The following is a 26136-nucleotide window of genomic DNA, read 5'->3' on the forward strand; positions in this document are numbered from 1 at the left end:
TAGCGTACGAGAAATTTTCTACATGTCTGTTATGCTTACACGTAATGTTTTTTGTTTAAATTATAATACATATCCTTTAGAGAATACCAAGAGATTCTCATAAAATGGGATTTTGCATAGATTCTCTGACATCTCATGTTTTTAGCATAATATTTTATAATGTTAACCTGATAATCAACATTAAACTATGAGATGACAGTAAATATATGAAGAGTCTTACTTTTGAGAGAGCTACATGCATTTATTCTTTTTAATATAGTATCAGTTATGTCGTCTATTCATATTCCGTAACACATAAAAATATACATTACATCTATATCAAAAGTGTTCCCTGATACAGGTAAAAAAATTTGTCCCAACGGTTCATATATATGATACATTACCGGAGATACGACCTACCCAATATAGTAATAAATTAGTGTGGAGATAGAGAGAGAAACGGAGTTTTGTTATCTTGAAACGATGGCCATCAAAGCCTTTTTCTATATATATCTACTTGGTGTGTCTTTGCCAACCCATGCTTTTTCTCTGTGCCCCCAAAATCTGAACTTACATTGCACAATTGCATTTCTGTCTTAACCTCCAATATTTATATAACTCGATCAACTTTTTTTGGATTTGGGATATAATAACACAACAAATCCTAGCCAATCCATATTTCCAAACAACCCCTTTCCCCTTTTGTTTCTTGGCCTTTTCTGTGTTCAATTAATTAATTTGGTTGATCAGAACTGCAAACCTAGATTCCAAAAAGATGACTTGTTTGGTTGCTCGGACGGGAAGGGAATTGCAGAGGTACAACATGGGCCGCCGGCAAGTCGTAGGGTGAAGCTCTTTTCCTTCTTCTTCTTCTTCTCCTTCTTCTTCTTCTTTTCTGGTTGTTGTTGTTACTGTTGTTGTTGAGCTTTTCTTGACATGGTTTTGTTACATTGAAAAAGTAGTGGTTGGCTCCTCCCGTTCGTGTTCTTTTTCTTTCATGATGGGGAGAGAGAGAGAGAGAGAGAGAGAGAGAGAGAATTCTAATGTATAATTGGTTGTATATCTCTTGTATCTGAGAATCTCTCGTCACCGTGGGGACATACTCATATATCTCGCACTTGTCAAATGAATCCATTTAAGTTTTGTTCGGTTTATGGATTTTTCTATTGTTACGACAATTGACTTTTTCCCGTATTTTAGCTTTAATAAAAGGTAATCACGATTAATAATATGTTTAATATGTTTAATTTGTTTAATATTCAATGTTGCAGATGCATTCCCTATAGATACAAAGATGGCAGTGATGGTGCCATTAGCAACGAATTGGAAGTCCTTGTGATCACTTCACAGAAAGGCAATGCATTTATGTTCCCTAAGGTATAAATTACATGAGGTTATTTTGTTTCTAAATTTATTTCTTAAGGTAAGTTTTCCCTTCTCCCGGAAGAGCGACTGATGTGGCGAAGCCATCGGCTGGTTCCCTAAAAGAATTAAAAATTGCTTTCTGCCCCTATTATATATCCATAAAAAATTCAACTATGTATTTTGTCTATTAATTAGGGTGGTTGGGAACTTGATGAATCCGTGGAAGAAGCTGCTTCAAGAGAGTCACTAGAAGAAGCAGGGGTCCTAGGCAATGTTGAGGTTGGTATCTTTTCTTTGTTCTTTCACTTCCCTTTTCACATTTGATTGGGGACCGAAGCAGGGCAGGCGAGAGTCAAACTATTGTCATTGATGATGGGATTAATGTTCTACCGCGAAATTAAATTCCATTTTGGCAAATGTTTTGTCCTAATTTAAGTTGTAATATATGATTGCAGTGCCAATTGGGCAAATGGAGTTTCATGAGCAAAAGCCAAGAGACATATTATGAAGGGTACATGTTTCCCTTGTTTGTCAAGGAGCAACTAGATCTTTGGCCTGAGAAGAATGTACGACAAAGAATATGGGTATGATTCTGCACGTAAATCATAATTTGATCTATATGCATAAAACTAATAATTTTTATTTAATGAGTTAATTGTACGTACATATTAGACAGTGATTTTTCAAATTAAACGGTAAATCTTATGCGATCAAAATATTTTTATATAGATGACTACAACGAAAGCAAGAGAGGCATGCCAACATTGGTGGATGAAGGAAGCGTTGGACATTTTGGTCGAACGGCTTACCTCGGAACAGAAACAAGAGGAGGAGAATGTACTGGCTTGTTCTTTCAATTAATTAAAAAATCAAGATTCTCTTGCACTGTACATAGAAATTGTTTAGAAGAAGTTTCCGTCCAGCCAAAAAATTGGACTGGTTTAGGGCAAACTTCTCAGGCGGATCAAAAAGTGTAAAAGAGGAATTAGATTAAGTTTTTATTTTATCGTAATTTGTTTTTAGTGTTTAATTGTTGCCCCCTCTCTAAGTTGCTATTCTCCATCTTCCGATGAGAGAGAGCAAATTGATGTGTTATAAAAAAGGATTCGAGAAGAAGAATTTGCAGGATATATGTGCATGATGTACATGCTTATGTGTGAATTAATAATTTTTCGGCCAAGAGTCATTAGGTCAGGGTCGTCCAATCCAAGACATAATTTTTGAGTATGAGGTTTCAAGTTTGACTAATTATAGCTGACATGTTATGATGAATTTCAGGCTCGTATTCCACACGATACGTTTTGAATTTGATTTATGGCTCTGGTGAATTGCACGATGGTGGCCAGAGGAGGCTGAAATGCCTATATGAGTCTTTCCAGCTCTCGGAAAGGTGGACTGCTGTGCCGAAAGCACCAACTGATCCCTTAAAAAATATATATATATATATATATAGCTGACGTACTGTGTCACTTAGTCTAGTATTCACAAATATCGTCGTATCAACAAAAAACAAAGAAATTTACGAGGACCAAACTGAAAACTAATAATCTGCAAGGATGATAGTGAAATTATAAGTAAAGTACAAGGACGTTCCTACAAATTGTCCTAAGTAGCAATTCACCAAGTGCTGCGCTATGTAAACCCTGATGCGGGGTTTTAAACTTCAAACAAACATAACGGTCATCCCGTCCCTTCTCCGCCAAAATCAGAAAACCCCAAATGTGCAAGCTTCTCAGAGCCGGCCATGGCACTCTCTATCCTTTCCTCAGAACCCACTTCAAAGCCCCAAATTCCTCTCCCAAATTTCCCAATTTCACAGCCCCAGAGAAACGCTAGCTCCCAATTATCCAAAGCTCGACTTCATAGTCAACGAAGTCAAAGAGCTTCAATCGTCGAAACACTCAAAACCCACAAACATAATCACCCAATTTTCGCCGGGCGCCGATGAGCCACCCGACCGGGGCCGGTCTGGCCTTTTAAGGTAATGACGACGATTTGGTTTAAAGGGATGAATTTTGAAATTATTTTTTCTTTTCAAGTTTGAGGTTGTAAGTTTAATTAATTTGGATTGAAAAACGACTGGCATTGAGTACAACGCTTGTGATGAAATGTTTTCCTTTCTGCTTATTTCAACTGGGGCTGGTTGAGACTGTTTATGTGGAAATCTTATTAAACACCCAAGTGCTTCCTGGAAAAGGTGCTTATCCAGAAAGTGCTTTTACGACACAGAAACGCTTTTTGAGTTTTTCTTTCAAAGGTAGTGAAGAAGTAGTTCGAAAGAGGCCCTTGTGATGCAACCTGTTTGATATTTGAACCCTGTGGGATGCACGGCACGACATGTTAAATTTAGCAGCGGAATTCGTAGGTGGAGTTTGAAATGACTGAGGTTGTTTTGTTTCGCCATTACTATTAACATTTAAGCTTGCAGTTATCATTTCAAGTGTGTGCATGATAAGGATGATTATCTTGTTTCTGAAGGCCAGAGATGTTATTTACTGACTTCGACTTGAAATACGATGTTTGTATTCTCGACCTTTGTTCATTAAATTCCCTTCGTTGCCAGGATGTTGTCAAGGAAAGATATCCAGATCATTTCCAGATGTGGATGCCCGAGCTTAGATAGGAAAGTCGTTAACTCAGGAAAGCGTCTAAGGGCTTATGTGGGTGTTGATGAAGGAGATGCATGCGCTTAATATCTGAGTAATTTCCTCTTATTTGAATGAGCCTATATTATCAGTCTTCTTTTGATCCATATTAGTTATCTCGTTTTCAATATCTTGTACTTCAAGCTTAAGATATAAGTTCGAATTGTCATATCTAATAAGAACAGGCATTTTAGTAGGTTTGCGGCTCCTGCAATTTGAGAGGAGACTGTGAGAGAACATACGTGAAGGCATGGGAAGATGGTGATGTCATGCGTTTCTTGTTAACGTATGGGCTTGATCCCGTTATTGGTACAGTGGAGAACAAGCCATGTCTAAACAAAATGGTCAAAGAATCAGTGAGACGGCTACTGAAACAGATGATAGAGTACAGCACTGAGGACATCGACTCCAATCCCCCCAAAGTGTACAACTACAAGGATAAAGAGGGTCGCTTTGGTGTCGGACCATTCAATTCCACAAGAATAAGGCCAAATAAGTTCCAATGAAGCCAGGCGACTGGCTTGGCCCCATGTAATTTGACAGCTTGATCGTGCAGTTTATGATTATTGAATCTAGTTTAGTTGTTTTATCCTCAATAATATATTTTTTTCAGCAGATGCATCTTCCTAAACTTTGCTAGAAATATCAAGTGCCTTCGTTGTGATGATTTTTCCCAAGAAAGACTGACACGACATAGAGAGGATCAAGAACGTCTTCTGTTGAAGAAGGGGGACTGGATATGTGACAAGTCATGGCTGCTAAGATCTTAACATTCTTCTGTAATTCCATTTCTTATTGAGATTTGGAGAGTAATTGTCTTTTCAGATGTAGATGCTTGCAATGCAAAGAGAAGCCTCCAAACCGGCAGATAAATCCCAGCGAGTGGGAGTGTGACACGTGAGTTTCTCTTATCAAATGTGATGCGCATTCATTCGTTTTCGATTTGGAAATCAATGCTTCAGTTTCAAGTGGTTCCGTATTGCTAATTTACCTTCTGTGATTAGAGATCTGTTTTCGTGCAGGTGCAATTATTGTAAGAATCTTAATTGGACTAAACTAAGTTGAATAAGGCTGAAATACAAATTGGTGGTTATACAAACTGATTTCGAGTTTAAATGTGAAAATAAGCATCGTAATATAAAGGAAACATAGGTCGTGATAAGGATGCCACATTGCTCCACGACTCTTGAAACTGATCACTGCGTTTACAGCAGTTAGTAACCACCCATCCATGATAGATGGAGGTTGGTGAAGTTCAAATCTATAAATAAGGATTCCCTGCTCACAAAAACACGTTCTGAAAACTAGGGTTCTATCACCATTGGAACACAAGGTCTTGAGCGAGTAGAAGAGTTCTTATGTATGATTAACAACCACCATGGCTGCACCAGGTAAGTTTTTCTCATTACATTTGATCGTGACCTAGCTAAGCATGCTAATATGATTTGGGTTGTTCTTACAATTATATCAACTTTAAGAGAAATATGGTGTGCTTAGAATGCGATCATAAAAGGTCTAAGGCAGCACATTCTTCAGAGATTTCAGCTGAACCTGTATGTGATGACGGAGGCTACCTTAGGAAGTTGAAGAGTTTGAATTCTACTGACATTACTGATAAGAGTCAATTTACACAAAGTCCAACTAGAGCTGCAGACAAGTGGAGATTTGCAAACCAAGGAGATGACGGCTGCAATCGTTCGAACTCATGGAATGAGGCTTCTGCGTTAGTAGGTTTTCCCGCCACAGGAGGTAAGATGGAACTGTCTCAGAATCTGCAAAAAAAGGACTTGTGGAAGTTGAAGATGTTAGAGAGGAGCAAAGGCACCTTGACGCATAAGGCAAACAATAACGAATCTAGGTTTGTCAAAATTCCAAAAAGTTTGGAGCTTTCTGATTCAACCGACGATGAAGACATGTCAGAGTGGTTTGGGGACGGAGGAAACCTGGAAACACCAATGTAATCTGGATAAGAAAATATCAAGTTTGGTTTGAAATCTGTGTAGGTCATAAATCGTTTGGATTCGATTAGAACCCACATTGTTTTCATTTGTAAGCTTTAGTCATTGATGTTTGTACTGCTCAAAGTGATTTATAAAAGATTTGTCATTAGTTCCTTTATTTTACCTTTGCATGAACTCTGCAAGAGTAAACTGACGGTAAAGTGCCGGTTTCACCGGCGAGACCAGCTCCGGCAATGGGCCATATGTGTCCTCTTGAGTGCAAAAACACTGCGACTGACACCCGAGGTTCGCGGTATGGGTTTGCCAACACCCGATGAAGAGCAGCTTTGTACTCACCGTTGGACATAATCTGAAAAATTAACCAACGAATTATTCAATTATTCCATTTCGATTTTGTGATGAAAAGATACACACATATTCTAGACAACTCCAATACTCGAGAGATTTTTTCAAATGTTAGGTATTCAAACGGTACTCTACATGTTATAATATAAGTGAACGGAATAATATATATATTTTTTTTTTGTCCCTCCAAGATGGTCAAGGCTCGAGACGACACTATCATCGGTAAAAAGAGGCACTCCATCAGAGGATGTCCACAACATAGTTGGGGGTTAAGCCACTTAACCATAGAGGCAAATGAATTCAATGAGCGACAATACGCAACAAGGGATCTATAGCCTTCACTCCCCTAATCAAATCACTCTATCACAATCATGACCGTCTCAGATACATGCCCTTGATGTATGCTGTTTTTTTTGCATTTAGGTAAAAAAAATATGGTGTTAGGCAACTTGACCCATGCAAAATAAGACAGCCTTCGCTCACAAAAAAGGGGCGCGCTTCAGACATGCAAAGCGAGGCAAGCTCTGCACACAAAAAACGAGAAAGGATACCTTGCACAAATCACGGTGATTGCTGCGCACGGAAATGAGGTTGGCTTCGTGCACACCAAAACGATGTGGGCTCCGTGGACGCAAAAAGATGCGGACTTCTGGCAAGTAAAACAACACGGATACCTCACATTTAGAGCGAGGCAAATCCAGGCACACAAGATGAGGGGTGCTTCGCGCATGCAGAACAAGGCGAACTCCTAATTGCTCAAAAAACAAGTTGAGCTCCAAGCAAGGAAAAATATATTTTAAAGAACATTAATATGATAGTTTAGGTAAAAGCATATAACTTTCATGTCACCATTGCAACCTTGTAGGGTAGTTTAGGTAAAATAAAATTTACCTGAAGTACGTCGCCAACGTTAATAGCAAGTCCCTAGCAAGACCACCAGGAACTGGCTTCACATCCAACCAACCCTCACCATAACTTAAACTGGAACCCACCCCGTTTGACCCTGAAGGAGCACGGTCAGCACTCAGCACTCTCTGATCAGAATGAGATGCATGCCCCACCGTCCGATCAAGCTGCGGGCAGTACGGGTAGTAATGACCCACCATTGCCCGGCTTTCGTCCATACACGTCATTTCCCTCAACTTACCGGGGCCCAATCCCAGCCCTTCGCTTGTAAGTTCCAACAGCACCTCTCCCAGACGTAGGATCTCCCGGTCCCACCCAACAAACTCGTCTTTTGACAAATACCCGGCACTTGTTCAAGAACCAGGATTTGACCCTCTGCCGACTGCTCGTGGAACGCCTTGATGGATTCGATCGTACGGTCCAAAATCGGTGATGGGATACCTTGGTTGGTGATCTGAAAGAACCCCGTGCTCGGCACGCGCGACTGATTTTGTCAACGACGGATGAGCGGTGATGGGTGTGGAGGCCGGCGATGTCAACGGTGGGGATTATTGGTGGTCGTGTATCGGGTCGAAAACCTTTTAATATTTCGGACGGGTGGATAAAGAAGCGGGAATGGAGGATTGGAGCTGTCGAATTGCTTGATTTCTTCAGCTCTATAGTAATCCAGTTAGCCGATCAAGGTGTTCTCTGTAGAAAACCAAGATCCACAGTTTCTAAATATCTCTCCTATATTGATTAATCAGATAATCTTACAATGATGCAGCATTGTATATATAGACAGTACACTGCTCTTACAATTACAATTATATCCCTGTCTAATCTATTTATTTACATAAGAATCATAACAAACATTTAACTAATTTTACTTGACTCTTTACACCCCCTCAAGCTGAACTTGGAGGCATCGAAAGGTCCAAGGGCAAGCTTGGATTGCAGATACAGAAACCTAGATTTAGACAGAGATTTGGTATGAATATCAGCTAACTGATCTTGAGAACACACATACTGGACTTTGAGTAGATTAGCAAGGACCAACTCGCGAATATAATGGTAATCAAGTTCAATATGCTTGGTGCGAGCATGAAAGACTGGATTGGATGCAAGGGATATGGCAGACAGATTATCACACCAGAGAGAAGGGACTTGAGGAAGCTGGAGACCAAGATCTTTGAACACTTTGCAAATCCAGGTGATTTCAGCGGCTGTGTGCGCTAATGATCTGTATTCGGCTTCAGTTGAGGAACGAGCAACCGTGGGTTGCTTCTTAGCACTCCAGCTAATAAGATTGGATCCCAGGAATATGCAATAGCCACTAGTAGATCGACGATCGAATGGACAGCCAGCCCAATCAGCATCAGAATAGGCAGTAAGATGAACATTACCTTTCGTGAACCACAAACCATGACTGACTGTGGCTTTGAGGAATCTGAGAATACGTTTGGCTGCTTGAAGATGTGGTTCGCGGGGAGCATGCATAAACTAACAGACTTGATTGACAGCAAAGGATAAATCAGGTCGTGTCCAAGTTAAGTATTGCAAAGCACCCACAATAGATCGGTATTCTGCTGGATCAGGTAACAAGGGACCAGTGTGATCGAGTTTGAGAGATCCAAGAGGAGTGAGGCATGGTTTAGCACCATCCATGCGGGTCTTGTGAAGTAAGTCAAAAATATACTTGCTTTGATGTAAGAAAAGACCAGCAGCAGATCTCTGAACCTCAAGACCCAAAAAATAGTGCAAAGGGCCTAAATCCTTCACGGGAAAAACAATACTTAAGGTCTGAATGAAACGTTGACAAACTGCAGGATTTGGACCTGTGACAAGTATGTCATCGACATACACCAAGACAAAAACAGGAACAGATTCTTGGAGCACAAATAAAGAAGCATCAGATTGAGATTGATGAAAACCCAAGGACTGAAGTACTGCAAATAATTTGTCAAACCAGGCCCGAGGGGCTTGTTTCAATCCATACAAGGATTTACGAAGCTTGCAAACATGAGTCGGATAATTTGGATCATTGAAACCAGGAGGTTGCTGCATGTAGACATCTTCTTGAAGGTCACCGTGCAGAAAAGCATTACTGATATCCAATTGATTGAGAAACCAGTCATATTGAACTGCAAGAGATAGAAGAATCCGAATGGTGACAGGTTTTGCAACAGGACTAAATGTTTCCTTGTAATCCAAACCAGCTTGCTGATGAAATCCTTTGGCCACAAGCCGAGCTTTGTAACGGTCTATAGTACCATTGGGATGTTTCTTAACTCGAAACACCCACTTACATCCAACAATATTTTGTTGGGAGGTAAAAGGAACGAGAGACCAAGTGCCGGTTGACTGCAGAGCATTTATTTCTTCCTGCATAGTAGCCCTCCAGTGAGCATGTTTTGAGGCCTGAAGATAAGTGGTGGGAAGAATATCAACCGTATCAGGTAAAGGGTGTTTGGTGGCGGAGTAGGCTTTCGGTTTAGAGATACCAGCTTTGGATCTAGTGATCATAGGATGAGTATTAGGAACAGAAGAAGGGGCAGAAAAAAGATTCACTGAAACATCAACAGGTACTGGAACATCAACAGGTACTGGAAGATCCTCAGGAGGTACTGGAACATCAACAGGTACTGGAAGATCCTCTGGAGATACAGGAACATTAACAGATACTAGAGGATGCACGGGAGGTACAGAGTGAGCAGCAGGTATTGTGAATTGTAGATTGACAGATGAATTCATTGGAGAAGTATCAGCAAGAACATGAGGTGCATTAGGAAAATCAGATGATAAACTCTGAAAGGGAAAGGTAGTCTCGTCAAAGATGACATGCCGAGAGATATATACCTGTTGTGTAACTGGATCAAGGCAACGATACCCCTTGTGTTGAAGACTGTACCCAAGGAAAACACAGGATTTACTCTTGCTGGCCAACTTAGATGTAGTATAGGGTTTGAGCCAGGGATAACAACAGCAACCAAAAATCTTGAGTCGAGAATAATCGGGAGGAGTGCCAAAGAGGAGTTCCCAAGGGGACTGCAGTACACCACCAAGGGGAAGGCAATTGATTAGATATGTAGCAGTGGAAAAAGCTTCAACCCAAAACATATGAGGCACTTGAGATTTCACGAAGAGTGTACGAGCAGTTTCAACTAAATGACGATGTTTCCGTTCAACACATCCATTCTGCTCAGGAGTATGAGGACAGCTAAATTGTTGCAAAATGCCATGAAGTTTAAGAAAATTCTGAAATTGATGACTGGTAAACTCACCCCCTGAATCAGAGCGAACAACTTTTATTTTATTACCAAGAGTGTTCTCTACATAGGACTTGTACTCCACAAAAGTTGAAAATACAGAAGACTTGGACTTTAAGGGAAAAAACCAACTATACTTGCTGTGATCATCAACAATAAGCAAGTAATATCTATAGCCACTCACTGATACAACAGGAGATGGTCCCCAGACATCACAGTGCAACAAATCTAGACTTTTAGTAGATACAGATTGATGAGTACCAAAAGGAAGCTTGTGATTCTTTGCTAAAGCACAGTCTTTGCAGAAGAAGGCCAGAGAAGAGTTGCCTTGAACAACAACTTTATTGGTAGACAAGACTTTGCGAAAAATAGCAGAAGATGGATGACCAAGGCGGCTGTGCCATATGCGAACATTAGCAGAAGTACTTACAAGTGCAGTATGAGTATGAGTGACAGGAGAGAGAACAGATGAACCATGAAGCGGAAAGAAGCCATCTTTAACTTGGCCCCGCAAAAGCGTCTTCCCCGTAAAACGATCCTTGACAGAGGATCCATGAATGTCAAGTGTTAATGAACAATCATTATCTTTAATAAACTGATAAGCAGAGAGAAGACTATGTTTCATTTGAGGCACATGAAGAACATTTTGCAATTTAAACGAGTGAGCAGGAGTATGCAAAATAGAGGTGCCAATATGATCTATAAACAGACCTTTACCATCTCCGATGTACACCTTGTCTTCACCATGGTAGGGAGTAGGAGATTGAATATTTGATATATCATTCGTAATGTGAGAGGTAGCACCCGAATCAATGAGCCAAGGATTGGAGGACTTTGCAGTATAGTGAGCACACATGGCAGCAAGTTTAGCTGGAGGAAACTTGCCTGAGATTTCGGGATTCATTCTGTCGAAGCAATCAAGAGCTTCATGACTAGTAGAGCCACAAATTTGACAAGAAGTTTTGGATCCTGAAGAGGAAACATGACGATTGAATCCAGAATTATAAGATCCTCGAGTGAAACCAGAGTTGAAATTCCCACGATTGGAACCACGATTGTAGCTGCGATTAGAACCACGGTTAAAGCCTCGGGTAGAACACGATTGTAGCCTCTGTTAGAATTATATTGAAAAGAATTCTGAAGTGGTGATGCTCTAGGATTGTGAGCAGCAAGAGCTTGTGGTGGTGTAGGAAGGAGAGGCGGTTGACTTTGCACAGAGAAGGCATGAAAGGGCTCAGAAGAGGAAAGTTTCTTGCGACGCTCCATGGACAACTCCTTAGCGAGCAACAGGCCATGTAATTCATCCAACGAAGTAGAAGAAAGGCGAAGTAAGATGGAATCAGTGAAAGATTCAAAATCATCAGTAAGACCTGCAAGAGTCGCAGCAATGAGATCACGATCAGTAACAGATGCACCAGCGGCAGTGAGAGAATCGGAGATCTCCTTGATTTGTTGAAGATAGCCAGCCATGGATTGAGAGCCTTTCTGAACATTTTGAAGCTTCGAACGCAATTGATGAATATGTACATCTGAGATACCACCAAAACGCTGCTTAAGCTTGAGCCAGAGAGCACGAGCAGAAGAGACACCGACTGTGAACGGAATAATTTCCTCAGAGAGCGTCGAATTGAACCAGATAAGTAAATTCTGATCTTTCCCATACCATTGCTCAAAACCTGGATTGATGGAGCGATCTGGAAGAAAGGGAGATGGACAAGGCTCAGTGCCATCAACAATCCCTAGAAGCTTGTAGCGACGGAGAATCGGAGCAAACAAAGCTCGCCACGGCAGATAATTGGATCGCCGAAGCTTGATCGGAACCATACTGCCAATGTTCTGAATCGTGAGAGAATTATACATCTGAGAGGTATTGAGATTTGGGGAAGAGGAATTAGGGTTTGAGGGAGGCACCGAGTCAATTGGAGAAGAAGAATCGGAGGGAGAAGCCATCAAGATTCAAGAAAAGGAAGCAAGAATCTGAATCGGAGGAGAACAACACTTCAAACAATCACGGCGGAGAAGACGATCGGAGAAGACGATCAAAGAAGAGCGGAAGAAGGCAGGATCGAAGAAGCCGTGAGGCGGTGTGGCGATGGTACCATGTAGAAAACCAAGATCCACAGTTTCTAAATATCTCTCATATATTGATTAATCAGATAATCTTACAATGATGCAGCAGTGTATATATAGACAGTACACTGCTCTTACAATTACAATTATATCCCTGTCTAATCTATTTATTTACATAAGAATCATAACAAACATTTAACTAATTTTACTTGACTCTTTATTCTCCATCGCCGCTGCCACCATGCTGTTATTTCTGTTCAAATTTCACCTCGATTCCCATTAGAGGGCTACCCATGAATGCTGTTAATCATGAACTCCGGCATTTGATAATCCAATTCGTATTTTTATTGTAGTAAAGATAAGTTACACACATTTCAAATACAGTTTTGGTCAAATAGTAGTATTTTACAGCTCAAAGTGATTTAGCAAAGCTTTGCCATCCAATCCTTTCTGGAAGAACCTTTGCATGAACTCCGAGAGCGTAAACTGCCGGTAAAGTGCCGGTTTCTCCGGGGATACTAGCTCCGGCAATGGCCCATATGAGTCCTCCCTTCTGCTCGAATTGAAAAACACAGCGATGGCCACACGTGGTTCACGGGATGAGTTCGCCAACACGCGATGAGCTACACTTTGGTATTCACCATTGGAAATAATCTGAAAATGAACCAAACCATTTGGTTTCAGTTTCACAGTCAACAAAATAAAGGCCAAATATCTCTATTGCCCGCCAAAAGTAAGGTAAATTCTCACTTTGCCCACCTTTGCTTTTGTTTTGTCTTCGACTTTGCTCCTTGTCGTCATCTCCGTCCAAATTTTGATTAAAAATGATAACGTTGCATGTATAATTTCATCTAAAATTCTGTGCGAATTTTATTTTGACATCATATAATATATTTCAACACCTAGTTTATTCTTTATACCTATATTATTTTGGAAATTGAGATTTAAACCCCTAAACTATCACACCAGTTGAAATTGATCTCTTAAACTATTTTTTGGTAACTATTTAAAATCAGTCAATTCACCGTTTATCGATAGATTGCGAAATCAATTCCATCAAATTCAATGGCAAATAGTCATTTCATCATCAATTGTTACTTATTAGTTATAACCACCAATAAAATTTTGACATATAGACACGAAATAATTCAAAAACATATAGCATAATAAGAAAACATAAAATAAAAAAACCAAACGTTTACATAACAGACCATCTCACGTTGTCGTTACACATTATTTTGTTTTCAAATGTCATAAGTTTATTGGTGGTTATAGTTGGTAAGTAAGAATTGATGAAGAAAAGACTAATTTTCCTCTGAATTTGACCAAATAATGGATGGAATTTACCGACAATGAGTAAATTGGCTGATTTCAAATAATTCAGGGGATTAATTTACCAAAAAAATAGTTTAGGGGTCAAATGACAGTTTACCCTATTATTTTTAATTATTCTACAATATCTGGATTAAGTGATGGTAGGGTTTGAGTATTGGGTGTGAATTTATTGATAAATTTTAGCTTTATTGTTAATTTATCTTGTACTTAATGATAATAATGGAATAGGATAAAAAAAGACAATTCGAATTTAAAGTTTAACCTGGATGTAGAGAGAAATCAAATAAGTTCAAATAAAATTTTCCTATCGTTACCACCTCTTCAAATTTAATGAAATTTAAGATGGAGTTTATTGCATAGAGCAACTTGGAACACAAAACACCACTCAAGGGGCAAGGTAGGGTTATTACTTAAGCGTTGGTAAACGTCTTTATTTTTATTAGTGAAATATCATTTAGTTTGTAAATTATGCCTCCAAATGTAGTCTACATAGCATTACCCTTTTAAATTTTAATAATGATTAATGTCACTAATAAAAAACAAACACGTTAATCTACACTTAAGTAATAATCCTTTATCAACCTTCATGTCATCTAGTTTACAAAATTCAATCTCCTATCCCATTGTAAATTTGTAAAATCCTCATTTTTTTAGTAAATTTCACAACCTAAAAACAAAGCGATCAGTTTTTAGAGAAATTTTTTAAAGTGCTCAAAATATTGTCTGATACACCAAATATCTAATTAAATGAGTTGATTATTATTATTATTATTTTTAAATTCATCATTTGTATGCAATTTATATGCAGTGGGCAGAAAGTAAGCAATATATTTTCACACGTAGTTAAGGGTAAAAATGGAATTTAACTGAAGAAAATCCCCAACGTTGATAACGAGAGCACCGGGGACAGGTTTCACATCTACCCAACCCTCACCGTACTTCACCTGCAGCCCACCCATGTGATCCTGAAGCAGCACGGTCAGCACTCCTGGGTCAGAATGAGATGTAAGCCCAACCGTTAGATCAGGTTGCGGGCAGTATGGGTAATAATTCCCCACCATCGCCCTCCCTTCCAGACACGTCATCTCCCGCAACCTCTTAGAATTCAATCCCAGCCCTTCGCTCGCCAACTCCATAAGCACCTCTCCCAGCCGTTTGATCTCACGGTCCCACTCAACAACATCCTCTCGGCAAATCTCCGGCACTGCTTCAGGAACCGGCGGAATCGGGCCCAACCTCATTTGAAGCGTGTCCCTCCAGCTGGCGGCTTTTGAGCTGTAGAGGTCCAGGTTGGAGAAATACGATACGCCCGTGCCCATCTCTCTACGGTAGAAGCGCGCTTTCACCTCCGTCGGCTGCTCGTGGAAGTCCCTGATGGCTGCGATCGTGCGGTCCAGGATTACGGATGGGATGCCGTGATTAGTGATCTGGAAGAACCCGAACGTGCGGCAAGCGCGGCTGATTTGGTCGACGATGGAGGAGCGGCGATGGGTGTGAAGATCCGCGAGGTCGATGGTGGGGATTGGGATATCGGGTTTGGTATGGTGTCGGAGGTCGGGTAGAGATTCGGGCGGGTGGATGAAGAAGCGGGGGATGGAGGTGAGGCCAGAGTCAACGAGGCCTTTGACTCCGAGCTTGGAGCTGTCGAATTGCTTGATTTCTTTAGCTCTATCGTAATCCAGTTCGCCGATCACGGCGTTCTCCATTGCTGATACAGAGAATACAACTTGAACGAGGCCTTTCCGACTTTACCGTCTCAAACAAGCCTGAATGACCTTACTGTCTCAATCCTGACTGACGACTAGATTTACTTGAAAGAGTTGCCTTCCATGCCCGGTTAAGTTCGTCTTTAGGGAAAAAAGCCTTTCCTTGCCTTACCGGACAGTAATAATTCATAATTTTAAAAACTAAAAAAATATAAAAGTTGATGATTGGTTTATTAATTAAATGTTAATGGACGTACTCATTTATATTGATGATACTTTATTTAGTTTGTAATTTTAATCTCTAAATTTAATTTTCTTAGCATTACTCAATTTTTAACTTAAATTGGTAAATCAAATGAGGCATCACCAATTGAAAATAAGCACGTTAATTAACGTTTAAGTAATAATATAATCATCAACAATCATATCATTTAATTTGCAAACTTAATTTACAAAATTTAGTTTTCATATAATTATTATTTTCATTAGACAAAACAGAGAGCACAAGTGCCTAAACTATTGTATAGTCCTAACACAATGGGTCATGATAAGGTTCTAACAATTGCAACAATATAAAATGCAGAGAAAATGTAAAGTTATTACACAAACTCTCAAGTCCCTCCTACTTAACATTTGTTTGGAACTAATTTTATATTATCGGACCGAGTAATCGAGATCGTTGAATGATAAAGTGATTAAAATGATTTGTAGTTATTATCGAAAAATAACATTATGATTTTAATCATGATATTATCTCTTAGTAATATATAAAATTAGTTAAACCTAATATTTGTCTAAATCCTAATTGATTTGAATGATGTTCGAATGTAGGGATATGCTTTAAGGATGCAGGATGGGGTGATTATCATATAAGTGAAAATGGTGCGCGCCTTTTGATGTTGATTTGGTTTTGGCCACATGGATTCATCTGAGCAAAAATACAGGAGATGCCGCATGCAATGGCATATTCCAGTTTAAACTGGAACTATCATGATGATCCTGTGAATGGGATTTCATTTGCATGGATTGCGTGTAGTCGGAAGAAAGCATGTGGCATGCATGGCTGCATCCGGACAAAAAAGTGGTCAACTAAAAGTAAAATAATGGTATTAAATAATGATGAGATAAGAAATTTAGGTAAGCTAGGCTTTTTGTATGGTGATGGATGCCGTTAGATGAGTTTGAAGTAATAAGAATTGAAGGTACTTTGAGATCTCAAAGGGATGCCTTTGTCTCCTTCTATAGAAGCCCACGGGCATACGGAGACTAGGGAAATTTTTGCCGTGATGTGTCAAAGATAATATCAGTTATTTTGATATGGTTTTTGGAGTGTATTCGGAAAAGGTCTTTATTGAATTGGCGATCAAGGAGATTTGGCTATAAATATAAAGTTGTAAACATCTCATCAGCCCTTTCAAATAAACATATAAATTGCCATGCGTAAAGCTTCTCAACAACCTTGAGATTTTTTCATCTTCCGTTTTCTTCTCGCCAACACATCTTCAGTTTAGATAGACATCATTGCTTCAAGATCGACTTGTTATTTATCCAAGTCTCGATCAATAAGAATTTCTAAGTCCTTGTTGATAGATGTCATCTCATTAGTCTTCTCGGCGAAGTGAGGTGTTACAGGTCCTAGGATCGGCATATTAGAATGCCGAGTTTTATTTTATGATTGGATATCCACAAGTATCTTTTAGAGTTCAGCATTCCGACAACCGAACCACATTTACCATCAAGACATTTATCAATTTCGAGTATTTGTGTTTGTATATTTTGATACCAGTTCAGCGTACCTATACTCTCACGAATACAATTACTGAGACCAAATCTGGTGCCGACGATTTGTGATCTTCGCAGAAACTAGTAGCCTTGTCTTCAGGCTCTAGAACTCGAAAGTTGAGACATGTTCCTTCCTTGGCCATAGTCGCAAGATCGAGAAGTCAGCAGCGCCCAACGCGACATCAATACATTTTACTCTCCGGCCAAGCTCGGTCGACAAGTTGGCACACCCCGCACACAACCGAATGACGTAATTAGTTTATTAGTTACTCAGCTTGCGCACCACGTAAGCTCGGTAGTTCTCAAAGTCCTTCATTCGAGCTTTCGAGTGGTCCTGCGACCAACCGGGTCCAGTAATACCTCCGCCAGAGAGGGCTACCCGTTATTTCTACGTGTAGAACGACGAACTTAAGAGTATGTCAACGAATGCTCTTAATTGTCGAAGCAGACTCCACATTTGATAATCCAATTCGTATTTTTATTACAATAAAGATGAGGACACACCTCTCAAATACAATGGCTCATACTTCATAGAGTTCTGGTCAAATAGTAGTATTTTACAGCTCAAAGTGATTTACCAAAGCTTTGCCATCCAACCCCTTATTGAAGAACCTTTGCATGAACTCTGAAAGCGTAAACTGCCGGTAAAGCGCTGGTTTCTCCGGGGAGACCAGCTCCGGCAACGGCCCGTATGAGTCATCCCTTCTACTCACATTGAAAAACACAGCGATTGACACACGGGGTTCACGGGATGAGTTCGCCAACACACGATGATCCACACTTCGGTATTCACCATTGGACACAATCTGAAAACGAACCAAACCATTACATTGAGTTTCGGTTAAACAATCAACAAAATAAAGGCGAAATAGTTCTACTGCCCGCCAAAAGTAAGGATAATTCTCACTTTATCCCCCTTTACTTATGTTTTGTGATCGAGTTTACTCCTTGTCGTCATCTCCGTCCGAAATTTGGTTAAAATTGATGGCATTTCATGTATAATTTCATCTAAAATTCCGTTGAAATAGTACCACTACCACCTCATCAAATTTAAAGAAATTTAAGATGGAGTTAACTGCTTGGAGCAAATCGTAACACAAAGCATTACCCAAGGGGCAAGGTAGGGTTTTCCTTAACTCCAAGAACAAACTGCAATTTAACATTTCTACTTAAGCCTAATAACAAATAAACTAGCAGGGAAATTTACTGAATGCAGATACAAAGTTTGATTGCTAAAGAGAAAATCGATTAAGGTGGTTTCGACACGTGATAGAGATGCTCTGGCTAGAACAACTATTAAACGGAGGCTGAAAAAAGTAGAAGACCTAGAAAGACTTAAGAATAAAATATCGAGTACCTGGGACAAACAGAACACTTGGTACAAAATCGTGCGCAATAATGTTTTAAAAGTCATACATCTAGCTCCTCTTAGGCCTAGTTTGATATTGTTTTTTCCACCAAAATTTGTTTAACTTTAAAGTTAAGCAGTAAAAAAGTGTGGTAAAAATAAAATATACTACTTATTTTAAAAGTAATAGCATCCAAACAGCAGCTTTTAAAAAGAGCATGTAGATTGCTCTTAAAAGTTGATTTAATACAAATCGAAGTTGAGCTTTTAGAATACTTTTAATTCATGTGATAAGTTCACTAATTTTAAACAATGACATTATTTATTCTTCTAAATAGTACTTTTACACTATTTTTTATATACACAACACTTTTAAAAATATAATTTATCAAACAATGAATTACCTTATTTTACAATTAGTTATTCTTAAAGTCGGAGAACAAGCAATTTATTATTAAAAAAAAAACACAATAAACTAACCCTTAGTGGAATATGACTTAATTGTTGTTGTATTGATATGTTGTCGTTTTGATCATTTGTAGATTTGTAAAATACTCATTTTCCTAGTCACTTTCACAACCGAAAACCAAGGCGTTGAATTATAGATGGCACAGGGCAGAATGGATGCAATTTATTTTCACACGCAGTTAGAGGTAAAAATAGAATTTACCTGAAGAAAATCCCCAACGTTGATGACGAGGGCACCGGGGACAGGTTTCACATCCACCCAACCCTCACCGTACTTAACCTGCAGCCCACCCATGCGGTCCTGAAGCACCACGGCCAGCACCCCCGGGTCAGAATGAGATGTTAGCCCAACCGTTAGATCAGGTTGCGGGCAGTACGGGTAGTAATGGCCCGCCATTACCCTCCCTTCCAGACACGTCATCTCCTGCAACCTCTTCGCGTTCAATCCCAGGCCTTCGCTCGCCAGCTCCATCAGCACCTCCCCCAGCCGTTTGATCTCGCGGTCCCACTCAACAACATCCTCCCGGCAAATCTCCGGTACTTCTTCAGGAACAGCGGGAATCGGGCCCAACCTCACTTGAAGCGTGTCCCTCCAGCTGGCGGCTTTTGAGCTGTAGAGGTCCACGTTGGAGATATACGATACGCCCGTGCCCATCTCTCTGCGGTAGAACCGCGCTTTCACCTCCGTCGGCTGCTCGTGGAAGGCCCTGACGGCTGCAATCGTGCGGTCAAGAGTTACCGATGGGATGCCGTGATTAGTGATCTGGAAGAACCCGAACGTCCGGCAGGCGCGGCTGATTTGATCGACGACGGAGGAGCGGCGATCGGTGTGAAGATCCGCCAGGTCGATGGTGGGGATTGGGGTATCGGGTTTGGTATGGTGTCGGGGGTCGGGTAGAGATTCCGGTGGGTGGATGAAGAAGCGGGGGATGGAGGTGAGGCCTGAGTCAACGAGGCCCTTAACTCCGAACTTGGATTGGTCGAATTTCTTGACTTCTTCAGCTCTATCGTAATCCCGTTCACCGCCGATCGTGGTGTTCGCCGCCATGGGTTCTCTTTTTCCGGTCAGAGAAAATTGCTTACCACAAAGTCCGAAAGGATGATACAGAGGCCCTGGATTTAGGCAGCAGGCACTGTGCATGAATAAATAATGGTTTTGGTGAGAGAGAATTCGGATAAGACGTGTTGCCCCAGAACACCATCTTCATTGCCGATGGGTGAATTACACTCTCGCTCCCTAGTGTTTTGTTCTCTTTTCATAGAAGTCCATAAATTATGAACATTACAATAAAACCCTTGAGGTTTAAATCTATTTTACTAACACCCCTATGGAGTAGCATGTAATTTCAGAAAACTTTGAAAGGATTGTAGAAACACGAAAATTCTCAGCCATCTCAGATTCTCAAAATGTCAATTAGACATAAACAAGTGGAATCAGAAATGGAACCAATCCATCTAGTTGCGGTTTGGTTCGGTTTGGAAGAGAGGCGATGCTTGAATTGAACTTGGCCAACTTTACACAACACAAAAATATAAACAACATAAATCACATTAGTTGTTAGAAACCTTTAGAAGCCCACAAATATTTTTTTATACTATGCAGTTCGATTTTAGATATTAAGAACCAATACCAAACTGTTTTTTAGCTTGTGGTTCAGTTTCAAACTGAAACCGTTTCAAAACCGTAAAAATTAAATAGTTCGGTGCAGTACGGCTCGGTCCATGTTATATTTTCGGTTTTCTGTTTCAAGTGCCCACTCCTAATTACAGTTGGAAGCTAAGAACTATCAAACACTAATAAATAAATAAAACAAACACTAATGTAATTTAATAATTGCCAAAACCAAATCCACGATCAGCATTATCAAGAAATAAGGCTAACTATAACATGATTCACAGCTGAAATGGTTCATTACGTCGTTTTACAGCCTAAAGTGATTTACCAAAGCTTTGCCATCCAATCCTTTATTGAAGAACCTTTGCATCAATTCTGACAACGTAAATTGCTGGTAAAGTGCAGGTTTCTCCGGCGAGACCATCTCCGATAGTGGACCATACGTATCCTCTGTATTACTTGGGTTGAAGAACACTGCAATTGCCACGCGTGCTTCGCGTTTTGGGTTAGCTAACACCCGATGATCTACGCTTTTGTATTCTCCGTTGGACATAATCTGAAAGTCAACCAAAGTATTCGTTGTTGTGACACAATGAAAATTATAGGTTAAGAAATCACGAACAACCACCTTGCATTTAATTCTGGAAAATTGAAATACGAAAGTTTATATATTCCCGTGGAATCGTAACAACAAAAGAAAGTAAAACGAGAAAGTATGAAAATACTTATTTGGATTAAATATCGAAGAAACTCTTATATTTCTTCTAACCAGTGTATGAAATTCTCTAAATTTCCTTTTAAATTTTCAACATTTTTATTGAAAACAATCAATATCGAAATTAATACGATGTATTGATTGATATTTCCACCGTTACTAATATTTTCAACACTGAATTTATCTTTATTAGAGAACATCGGCAGTGAGATCAGTTTTGTAGTTGAACTACATTTACCTGAAGCAAATCCCCGACGTTGATAACAAGAGCACCGGGGACCGGTTTCACATCCAGCCAACCCTCACCGTATTTAACCTGCAATCCACCCGTTTGGTCCTGAAGCAGCACGGTCAAAACTCCCGGGTCAGAATGAGAAGCAATCCCCACCGTCAGATCAGGCTGCGGGCAGTAGGGGTAGTAATTGCCCACCATCACCCTCGCTTCCAGACACGTCATCTTCCTCAATCTCCACGCATTCAATCCCAGCCCTTCGCTCACCAGCTCCATCAGCACACCTCCCAGCCGTTGGATCTCCTGATCCCACTCAGCAGCCGCATCCCGACAGATCTCAGGCACCTCTAGAGGATTCGCCGGCGTGGGGCCCAACCTAATTGTTAGCGTGTCCCTCCAGCTGGCGGCTTTTGAGCTGTAGAGGTCGAAGTTGGAGATATACCGTACGCCCGTGACAATCTCCCTACGGTAGACCCGTGTTTTGTCCTCCGCCGGCTGCTCGTGAAAGGCCTTGATGGCTGAGATCGTACGGTCCAGAGCTGCCGATGGGATTCCGTGGTTTATGACCTGGAAGAAACCGAACTTTCGACACGCGTGGTTGATTTGGTCAACGATGGATGAACGGTGATGGGTGTGCAGGCCCGCGAGGTCGATGGTGGGGATCGGTGTTTGTTGGGAATCGGGTTTTGTATCGGGTCGAACGTCGGGTAGAGTTTCGGGTGGGTGGATGAAGAAGCGGGGGATGGAGGTGAGACCAGAGTCAACGAGGCCTTTGACTCCGAGTTTTGTGTTGTCGAAATCCTTGATTTCTTGAGCTCTGTCGTAGTCATGTTCGCCAATCACGGTGGTCGCCGCCATGCCTGCTCTGCAGAGTTCAGCTCTGGTGTCTCTTTCTTGATTTGATATAAAAACTGTGGGTTAGCATTTAATTAGCAGAGTAGATACAGCCGACGCAAGCAAATTAATGATATAGAAACTATATTTTAATCCCTAAATAAGATGAAGGTTAAAAAAATGTCTAATACAAGATTAAAAATTGATTTTAGTCTATAGACTCTATTAAATGCTAATATATATATTCAATGTCTTTCTTTTTTATTTATAATTTTATGGTGTTCATAAATTAATTTTTATGAAAATATTATAAATTTTAATTTTCATTATGGTGAGTATCTTATATAAGAAAATATTTTCGTAGAGATTTTTTGGTACACTTATGTTTTTACATATTTTCTTATGTGCTACTAATTCATTACAATATATTTAGGTTGGAATATTTCGATACACTGGGTTAGTATAATATATTTAAACACGAATATTTAGGTACACTAGTTTAGTATAATATCTTTAGGTATCGACATTTCGGTACACTAGTTTAGTATCATACAGTTAGGTACGGAATTTTCGATACGCTTATATTTTTGCATATTTTCTTATGTGCCACTAATTTACTATAATATATTGAGATACGGACATTTGGGTACACTAAATTAGTAAAATATATTATGATACAGACGTTTAAGTACACTAATTAGAGAAAGTTAAATAAAATTAATGAATTAAAATGTGTATAATAATAAATTTAAAATTTAATCTAATGACATTAAATAAGATATCTATTAAATATTAAAACAAAAAAATAATATAAATTTGAATTAAGTACACATTAAAGGACTAAAATTAATATCCTATCTAACACCAGATTTTTATTAAATTTGAAACTTCTTAAAGGATTAAAGTTCAAAAACCTCTTAATAATATGAATTGAATTGTTAGATGGCAAGTACAGTACAGTTGATCAAACACGTACTCCCAGTCCCATAATTGCTTATTTATTAATTGGGTTGGGTTTTTTTATTTTTTATTGATCAAAGGTAACATCTATTACCGGTAACAACAAACTTTACAATACAAATGATCAAAATTTACAACAAAAAGGCCCAAAAAACAAAAACATAAACAAACAACAGTGGCCCAACCAGAAGCTGAGACCGAAACAAAAGAAACTTGAAAAAAACCAGTTCCGCTGCATCCTCTGCCATAACCACTGCTGGAACCACGAAAACAGCAGGCGTGCATGTTAATCCACACAAATTCTTGCCCCTAATTAAGCCTCGCCTCATCGATACCAGCATCTAATCCTAAGCTTCACTCATAGCATAGCTACAGACAACAAATAACCTACAACCAATTGAAAGAAACTCGTGAGAATCCACGAGCAACATAACCAACAAAGGTAGACAACAAAAAGAAAGTGGTGGTGCGAGGAACACCCAACCCAGTGGAAGTACCCGATCTATACTCACCAACTCGAAACATTACAACAAATCACGGCAAAGTTTGATTAAAGCTCGGAAATTGGAGGAATATGGATGAGACAAATCAAAGGGGAGAGAAGAAGGCAAATCAGCCAAGAAAACCAAGGAAAAAATAGCTGATAGGAGAAGAGAAAGAGAGAAACAAAGAAACAAAAGAAAATCCACTGATCCCAGCCGTAGCTAGGATTAGCGACACCATAATTGGGTTTGAATGTGTAGATTTGGATAATTAGGGCTTAATGGTATATATTGCATGACACTTGTCATTCCAATATTTGTAGAGGCCTGATGAATTTGGAAGAATGATCCTGAGCATTTCAGGAGCACATAAACTCCTCATGTCCTGTCAGCAACTAGGCCAAGAATTTCCCCGTAAAATACTTTCCGACCGTTGAAGGGCAAGGTGGTGAATTGGCAGCTTTATGACACGAGATCCCATGAATAGAGGAACAAGTCTACTTAGACATCAAGTCTATGCCACTGGCGGCCAGCCGAGGAAACAAAGGGCTATGGAAGGAAAATAAAAGCTCATAGTTAGGGCGCTTGATACAAATATCCACCAACCCCAAAGTTAAGCAAGGCGCTCGACTACGTTGTCCCAAGAAAGCATGCAAGTGTACTTGCACAAATGTCACCTCATTGCCACATGTGGAATAAAAAGTGGAGGGATAACTAAAGTGGGGTCAGACAAGTACCCCTTAAGAGGGCTCATAGGAAGTGATAGACTCAAGCCAAAGGAGTTAAGGGCTCATAGATGACCTGTATAATGAGGACAAGTACTCCTTAAGAGGGGTCAGACAAATTGAGATATAAAATATATTCCGAACTCACGACTCTCGACTTTGTTAACCTCACTAGTTTTGAGCATTAACAATATTATTGCCTCCCAATTCAAGAAATTTTTTATTGTAACTATGTACACTACACATATCTGATTAAAGGTTTAAAATTAAATACTGATGATCAGTTTTTGTAAATGTTTAATTCACTAGAAGCATCAACAACAACAAAATAGTTGCAATTCAACGGATTATAGGTGTATCATTTACCACAGGAGTTAGCAGGACAATTCACTATGTTAAACTGAGAGGTCTTAAGTTTATATTTGAGATTCTTTCACTGATATATTTTTTTTACTGGTATTCCTCTTGGAGCGTATAAAAAATATTAGATCATAAAATTTCAAGATGTGAACCAAATCAAGTTATAATATAAGCATATTATATATTTTATTTGATTTTAATTGGTTGACATGTTTTAATTGATTTTTTTTTTTACATGGAAATGAATGCCTAAAAAATAACTGCATTGTGAACATAATTGTGAATACAATAACGGGGAAGATACGGGACCGAAAGAGTGAAAAACAAGGATACCTAGCAACAATACTATTGACGTTAAGAGAGGTTAAAATGCTTATGTGAGTTTTTCCGGCCCTTAAAAATGGTGAATAACCGTGGCTTGCCATCAATTGTCCAATTTTTTTTTTAAAAGAAGAAGCAATAGTACCATTTACCAAGAGGAGAAAATTAAAGAGAAAGGGAGTTCCTCTATTATGTTTATTATGTTTATCATTTGTAATTACAATAATTGTATCTTGTTGTATGTAAACTGGTTTTAATATACACACACAAATATATATAATTGTCATTGGTGTTATAAATAGGTCGAAGTTAGAGGAATAACCTTTTTAATGGTAGGTGCAAGGTGGATGTAAAATGCCACACTAAAACTATAGCACAAGCAGATAACAAATAAAAGGCAGAGAAATAGATGATGTTACTGATATTTTTCTCTCGTTCTCTTCTTCTTATCTTTTTCTGTTACATGAAAACATGCGGAGTGCTCTATTTATAGAGCAACTCCAAACTGATGCACTTAATGCATTTTGAAATTTACGACACTTCGTCTGACTATACAATCTCTATGTATTCAACTTTCACTTTGCATGGGCATTGAAAACTTTTGCCCATGCTGAAGAATTATGCTAATGAACTGTGGGCATTCATTGCCATCAGACTTTTCAACATCCATCAGACTTTTCAACACTCCCCCTTGGATGCCCACATATCAACATGAGTTGCCTCGTTAAAACCTT

The 26136-nt window shown here is 39.5% G+C and overlaps 4 protein-coding genes and 1 pseudogene across 4 annotated transcripts; 1 reads left to right on the top strand and 4 right to left on the bottom strand.

The window, feature by feature from the left end:
- The first annotated feature begins 532 nt into the window (after positions 1–532).
- On the top strand, positions 533–2574 carry LOC137732421 (nudix hydrolase 17, mitochondrial). The gene is made up of 5 exons (XM_068471730.1): positions 533–825; positions 1251–1356; positions 1540–1623; positions 1800–1928; positions 2074–2574. Exons 1-5 carry the CDS (start codon positions 755–757, stop codon positions 2203–2205), a joined length of 522 nt encoding a protein of 173 aa, XP_068327831.1. The 5' UTR covers positions 533–754; the 3' UTR covers positions 2206–2574.
- Positions 2575–5339: 2765 nt separating this feature from the next.
- On the bottom strand, positions 5340–8680 carry LOC137731205 (1-aminocyclopropane-1-carboxylate oxidase homolog 1-like; annotated as a pseudogene).
- Positions 8681–12863: 4183 nt separating this feature from the next.
- LOC137732010 (1-aminocyclopropane-1-carboxylate oxidase homolog 4-like) lies at positions 12864–15706 on the bottom strand. Its single transcript, XM_068471289.1, has 2 exons — positions 14720–15706; positions 12864–13196 (listed from the first exon to the last, which is right to left on the bottom strand). The coding sequence occupies exons 1-2, from the start codon at positions 15558–15560 to the stop codon at positions 12925–12927; spliced, it is 1113 nt and encodes a 370-aa protein (XP_068327390.1). The 5' UTR covers positions 15561–15706; the 3' UTR covers positions 12864–12924.
- Positions 15707–17778: 2072 nt separating this feature from the next.
- Positions 17779–20387, bottom strand: LOC137732006 (1-aminocyclopropane-1-carboxylate oxidase homolog 4-like). Its single transcript, XM_068471285.1, has 2 exons — positions 19361–20387; positions 17779–18148 (listed from the first exon to the last, which is right to left on the bottom strand). Exons 1-2 carry the CDS (start codon positions 20297–20299, stop codon positions 17900–17902), a joined length of 1188 nt encoding a protein of 395 aa, XP_068327386.1. The 5' UTR covers positions 20300–20387; the 3' UTR covers positions 17779–17899.
- Positions 20388–20960: 573 nt separating this feature from the next.
- On the bottom strand, positions 20961–22671 carry LOC137732007 (1-aminocyclopropane-1-carboxylate oxidase homolog 4-like). Its single transcript, XM_068471286.1, has 2 exons — positions 21727–22671; positions 20961–21329 (listed from the first exon to the last, which is right to left on the bottom strand). The coding sequence occupies exons 1-2, from the start codon at positions 22576–22578 to the stop codon at positions 21081–21083; spliced, it is 1101 nt and encodes a 366-aa protein (XP_068327387.1). The 5' UTR covers positions 22579–22671; the 3' UTR covers positions 20961–21080.
- Positions 22672–26136: the final 3465 nt, after the last annotated feature.

Source organism: Pyrus communis, chromosome 4, assembly GCF_963583255.1.
Source record: "Pyrus communis chromosome 4, drPyrComm1.1, whole genome shotgun sequence".
Lineage (NCBI taxonomy): Eukaryota > Viridiplantae > Streptophyta > Magnoliopsida > Rosales > Rosaceae > Pyrus > Pyrus communis.

What these genes read in the sequence shown, in the direction of transcription:
- LOC137732421 (XM_068471730.1), top strand. Translation starts at nt 755, where the DNA reads ATGACTTGTTTGGTTGCTCGGACGGGAAGGGAATTGCAGAGGTACAAC. An exon ending in GGCCGCCGGCAAGTCGTAGG is followed by an intron (nt 826 to 1,250) that starts GTGAAGCTCTTT and finishes TCAATGTTGCAG; the next exon opens with ATGCATTCCCTATAGATACA. An exon ending in GGGTCCTAGGCAATGTTGAG is followed by an intron (nt 1,624 to 1,799) that starts GTTGGTATCTTT and finishes ATATGATTGCAG; the next exon opens with TGCCAATTGGGCAAATGGAG.
- LOC137732010 (XM_068471289.1), bottom strand. Translation starts at nt 15,560, where the DNA reads ATGGAGAACGCCGTGATCGGCGAACTGGATTACGATAGAGCTAAAGAA. An exon ending in CGTTGGGGATTTTCTTCAGT is followed by an intron (nt 13,197 to 14,719) that starts TAAATTCCATTT and finishes TGAAACTGAAAC; the next exon opens with CAAATGGTTTGGTTCATTTT.
- LOC137732006 (XM_068471285.1), bottom strand. Translation starts at nt 20,299, where the DNA reads ATGCACAGTGCCTGCTGCCTAAATCCAGGGCCTCTGTATCATCCTTTC. An exon ending in ACGTTGGGGATTTTCTTCAG is followed by an intron (nt 18,149 to 19,360) that starts GTAAATTCTATT and finishes GTTCGTTTTCAG; the next exon opens with ATTGTGTCCAATGGTGAATA.
- LOC137732007 (XM_068471286.1), bottom strand. Translation starts at nt 22,578, where the DNA reads ATGGCGGCGACCACCGTGATTGGCGAACATGACTACGACAGAGCTCAA. An exon ending in ACGTCGGGGATTTGCTTCAG is followed by an intron (nt 21,330 to 21,726) that starts GTAAATGTAGTT and finishes GTTGACTTTCAG; the next exon opens with ATTATGTCCAACGGAGAATA.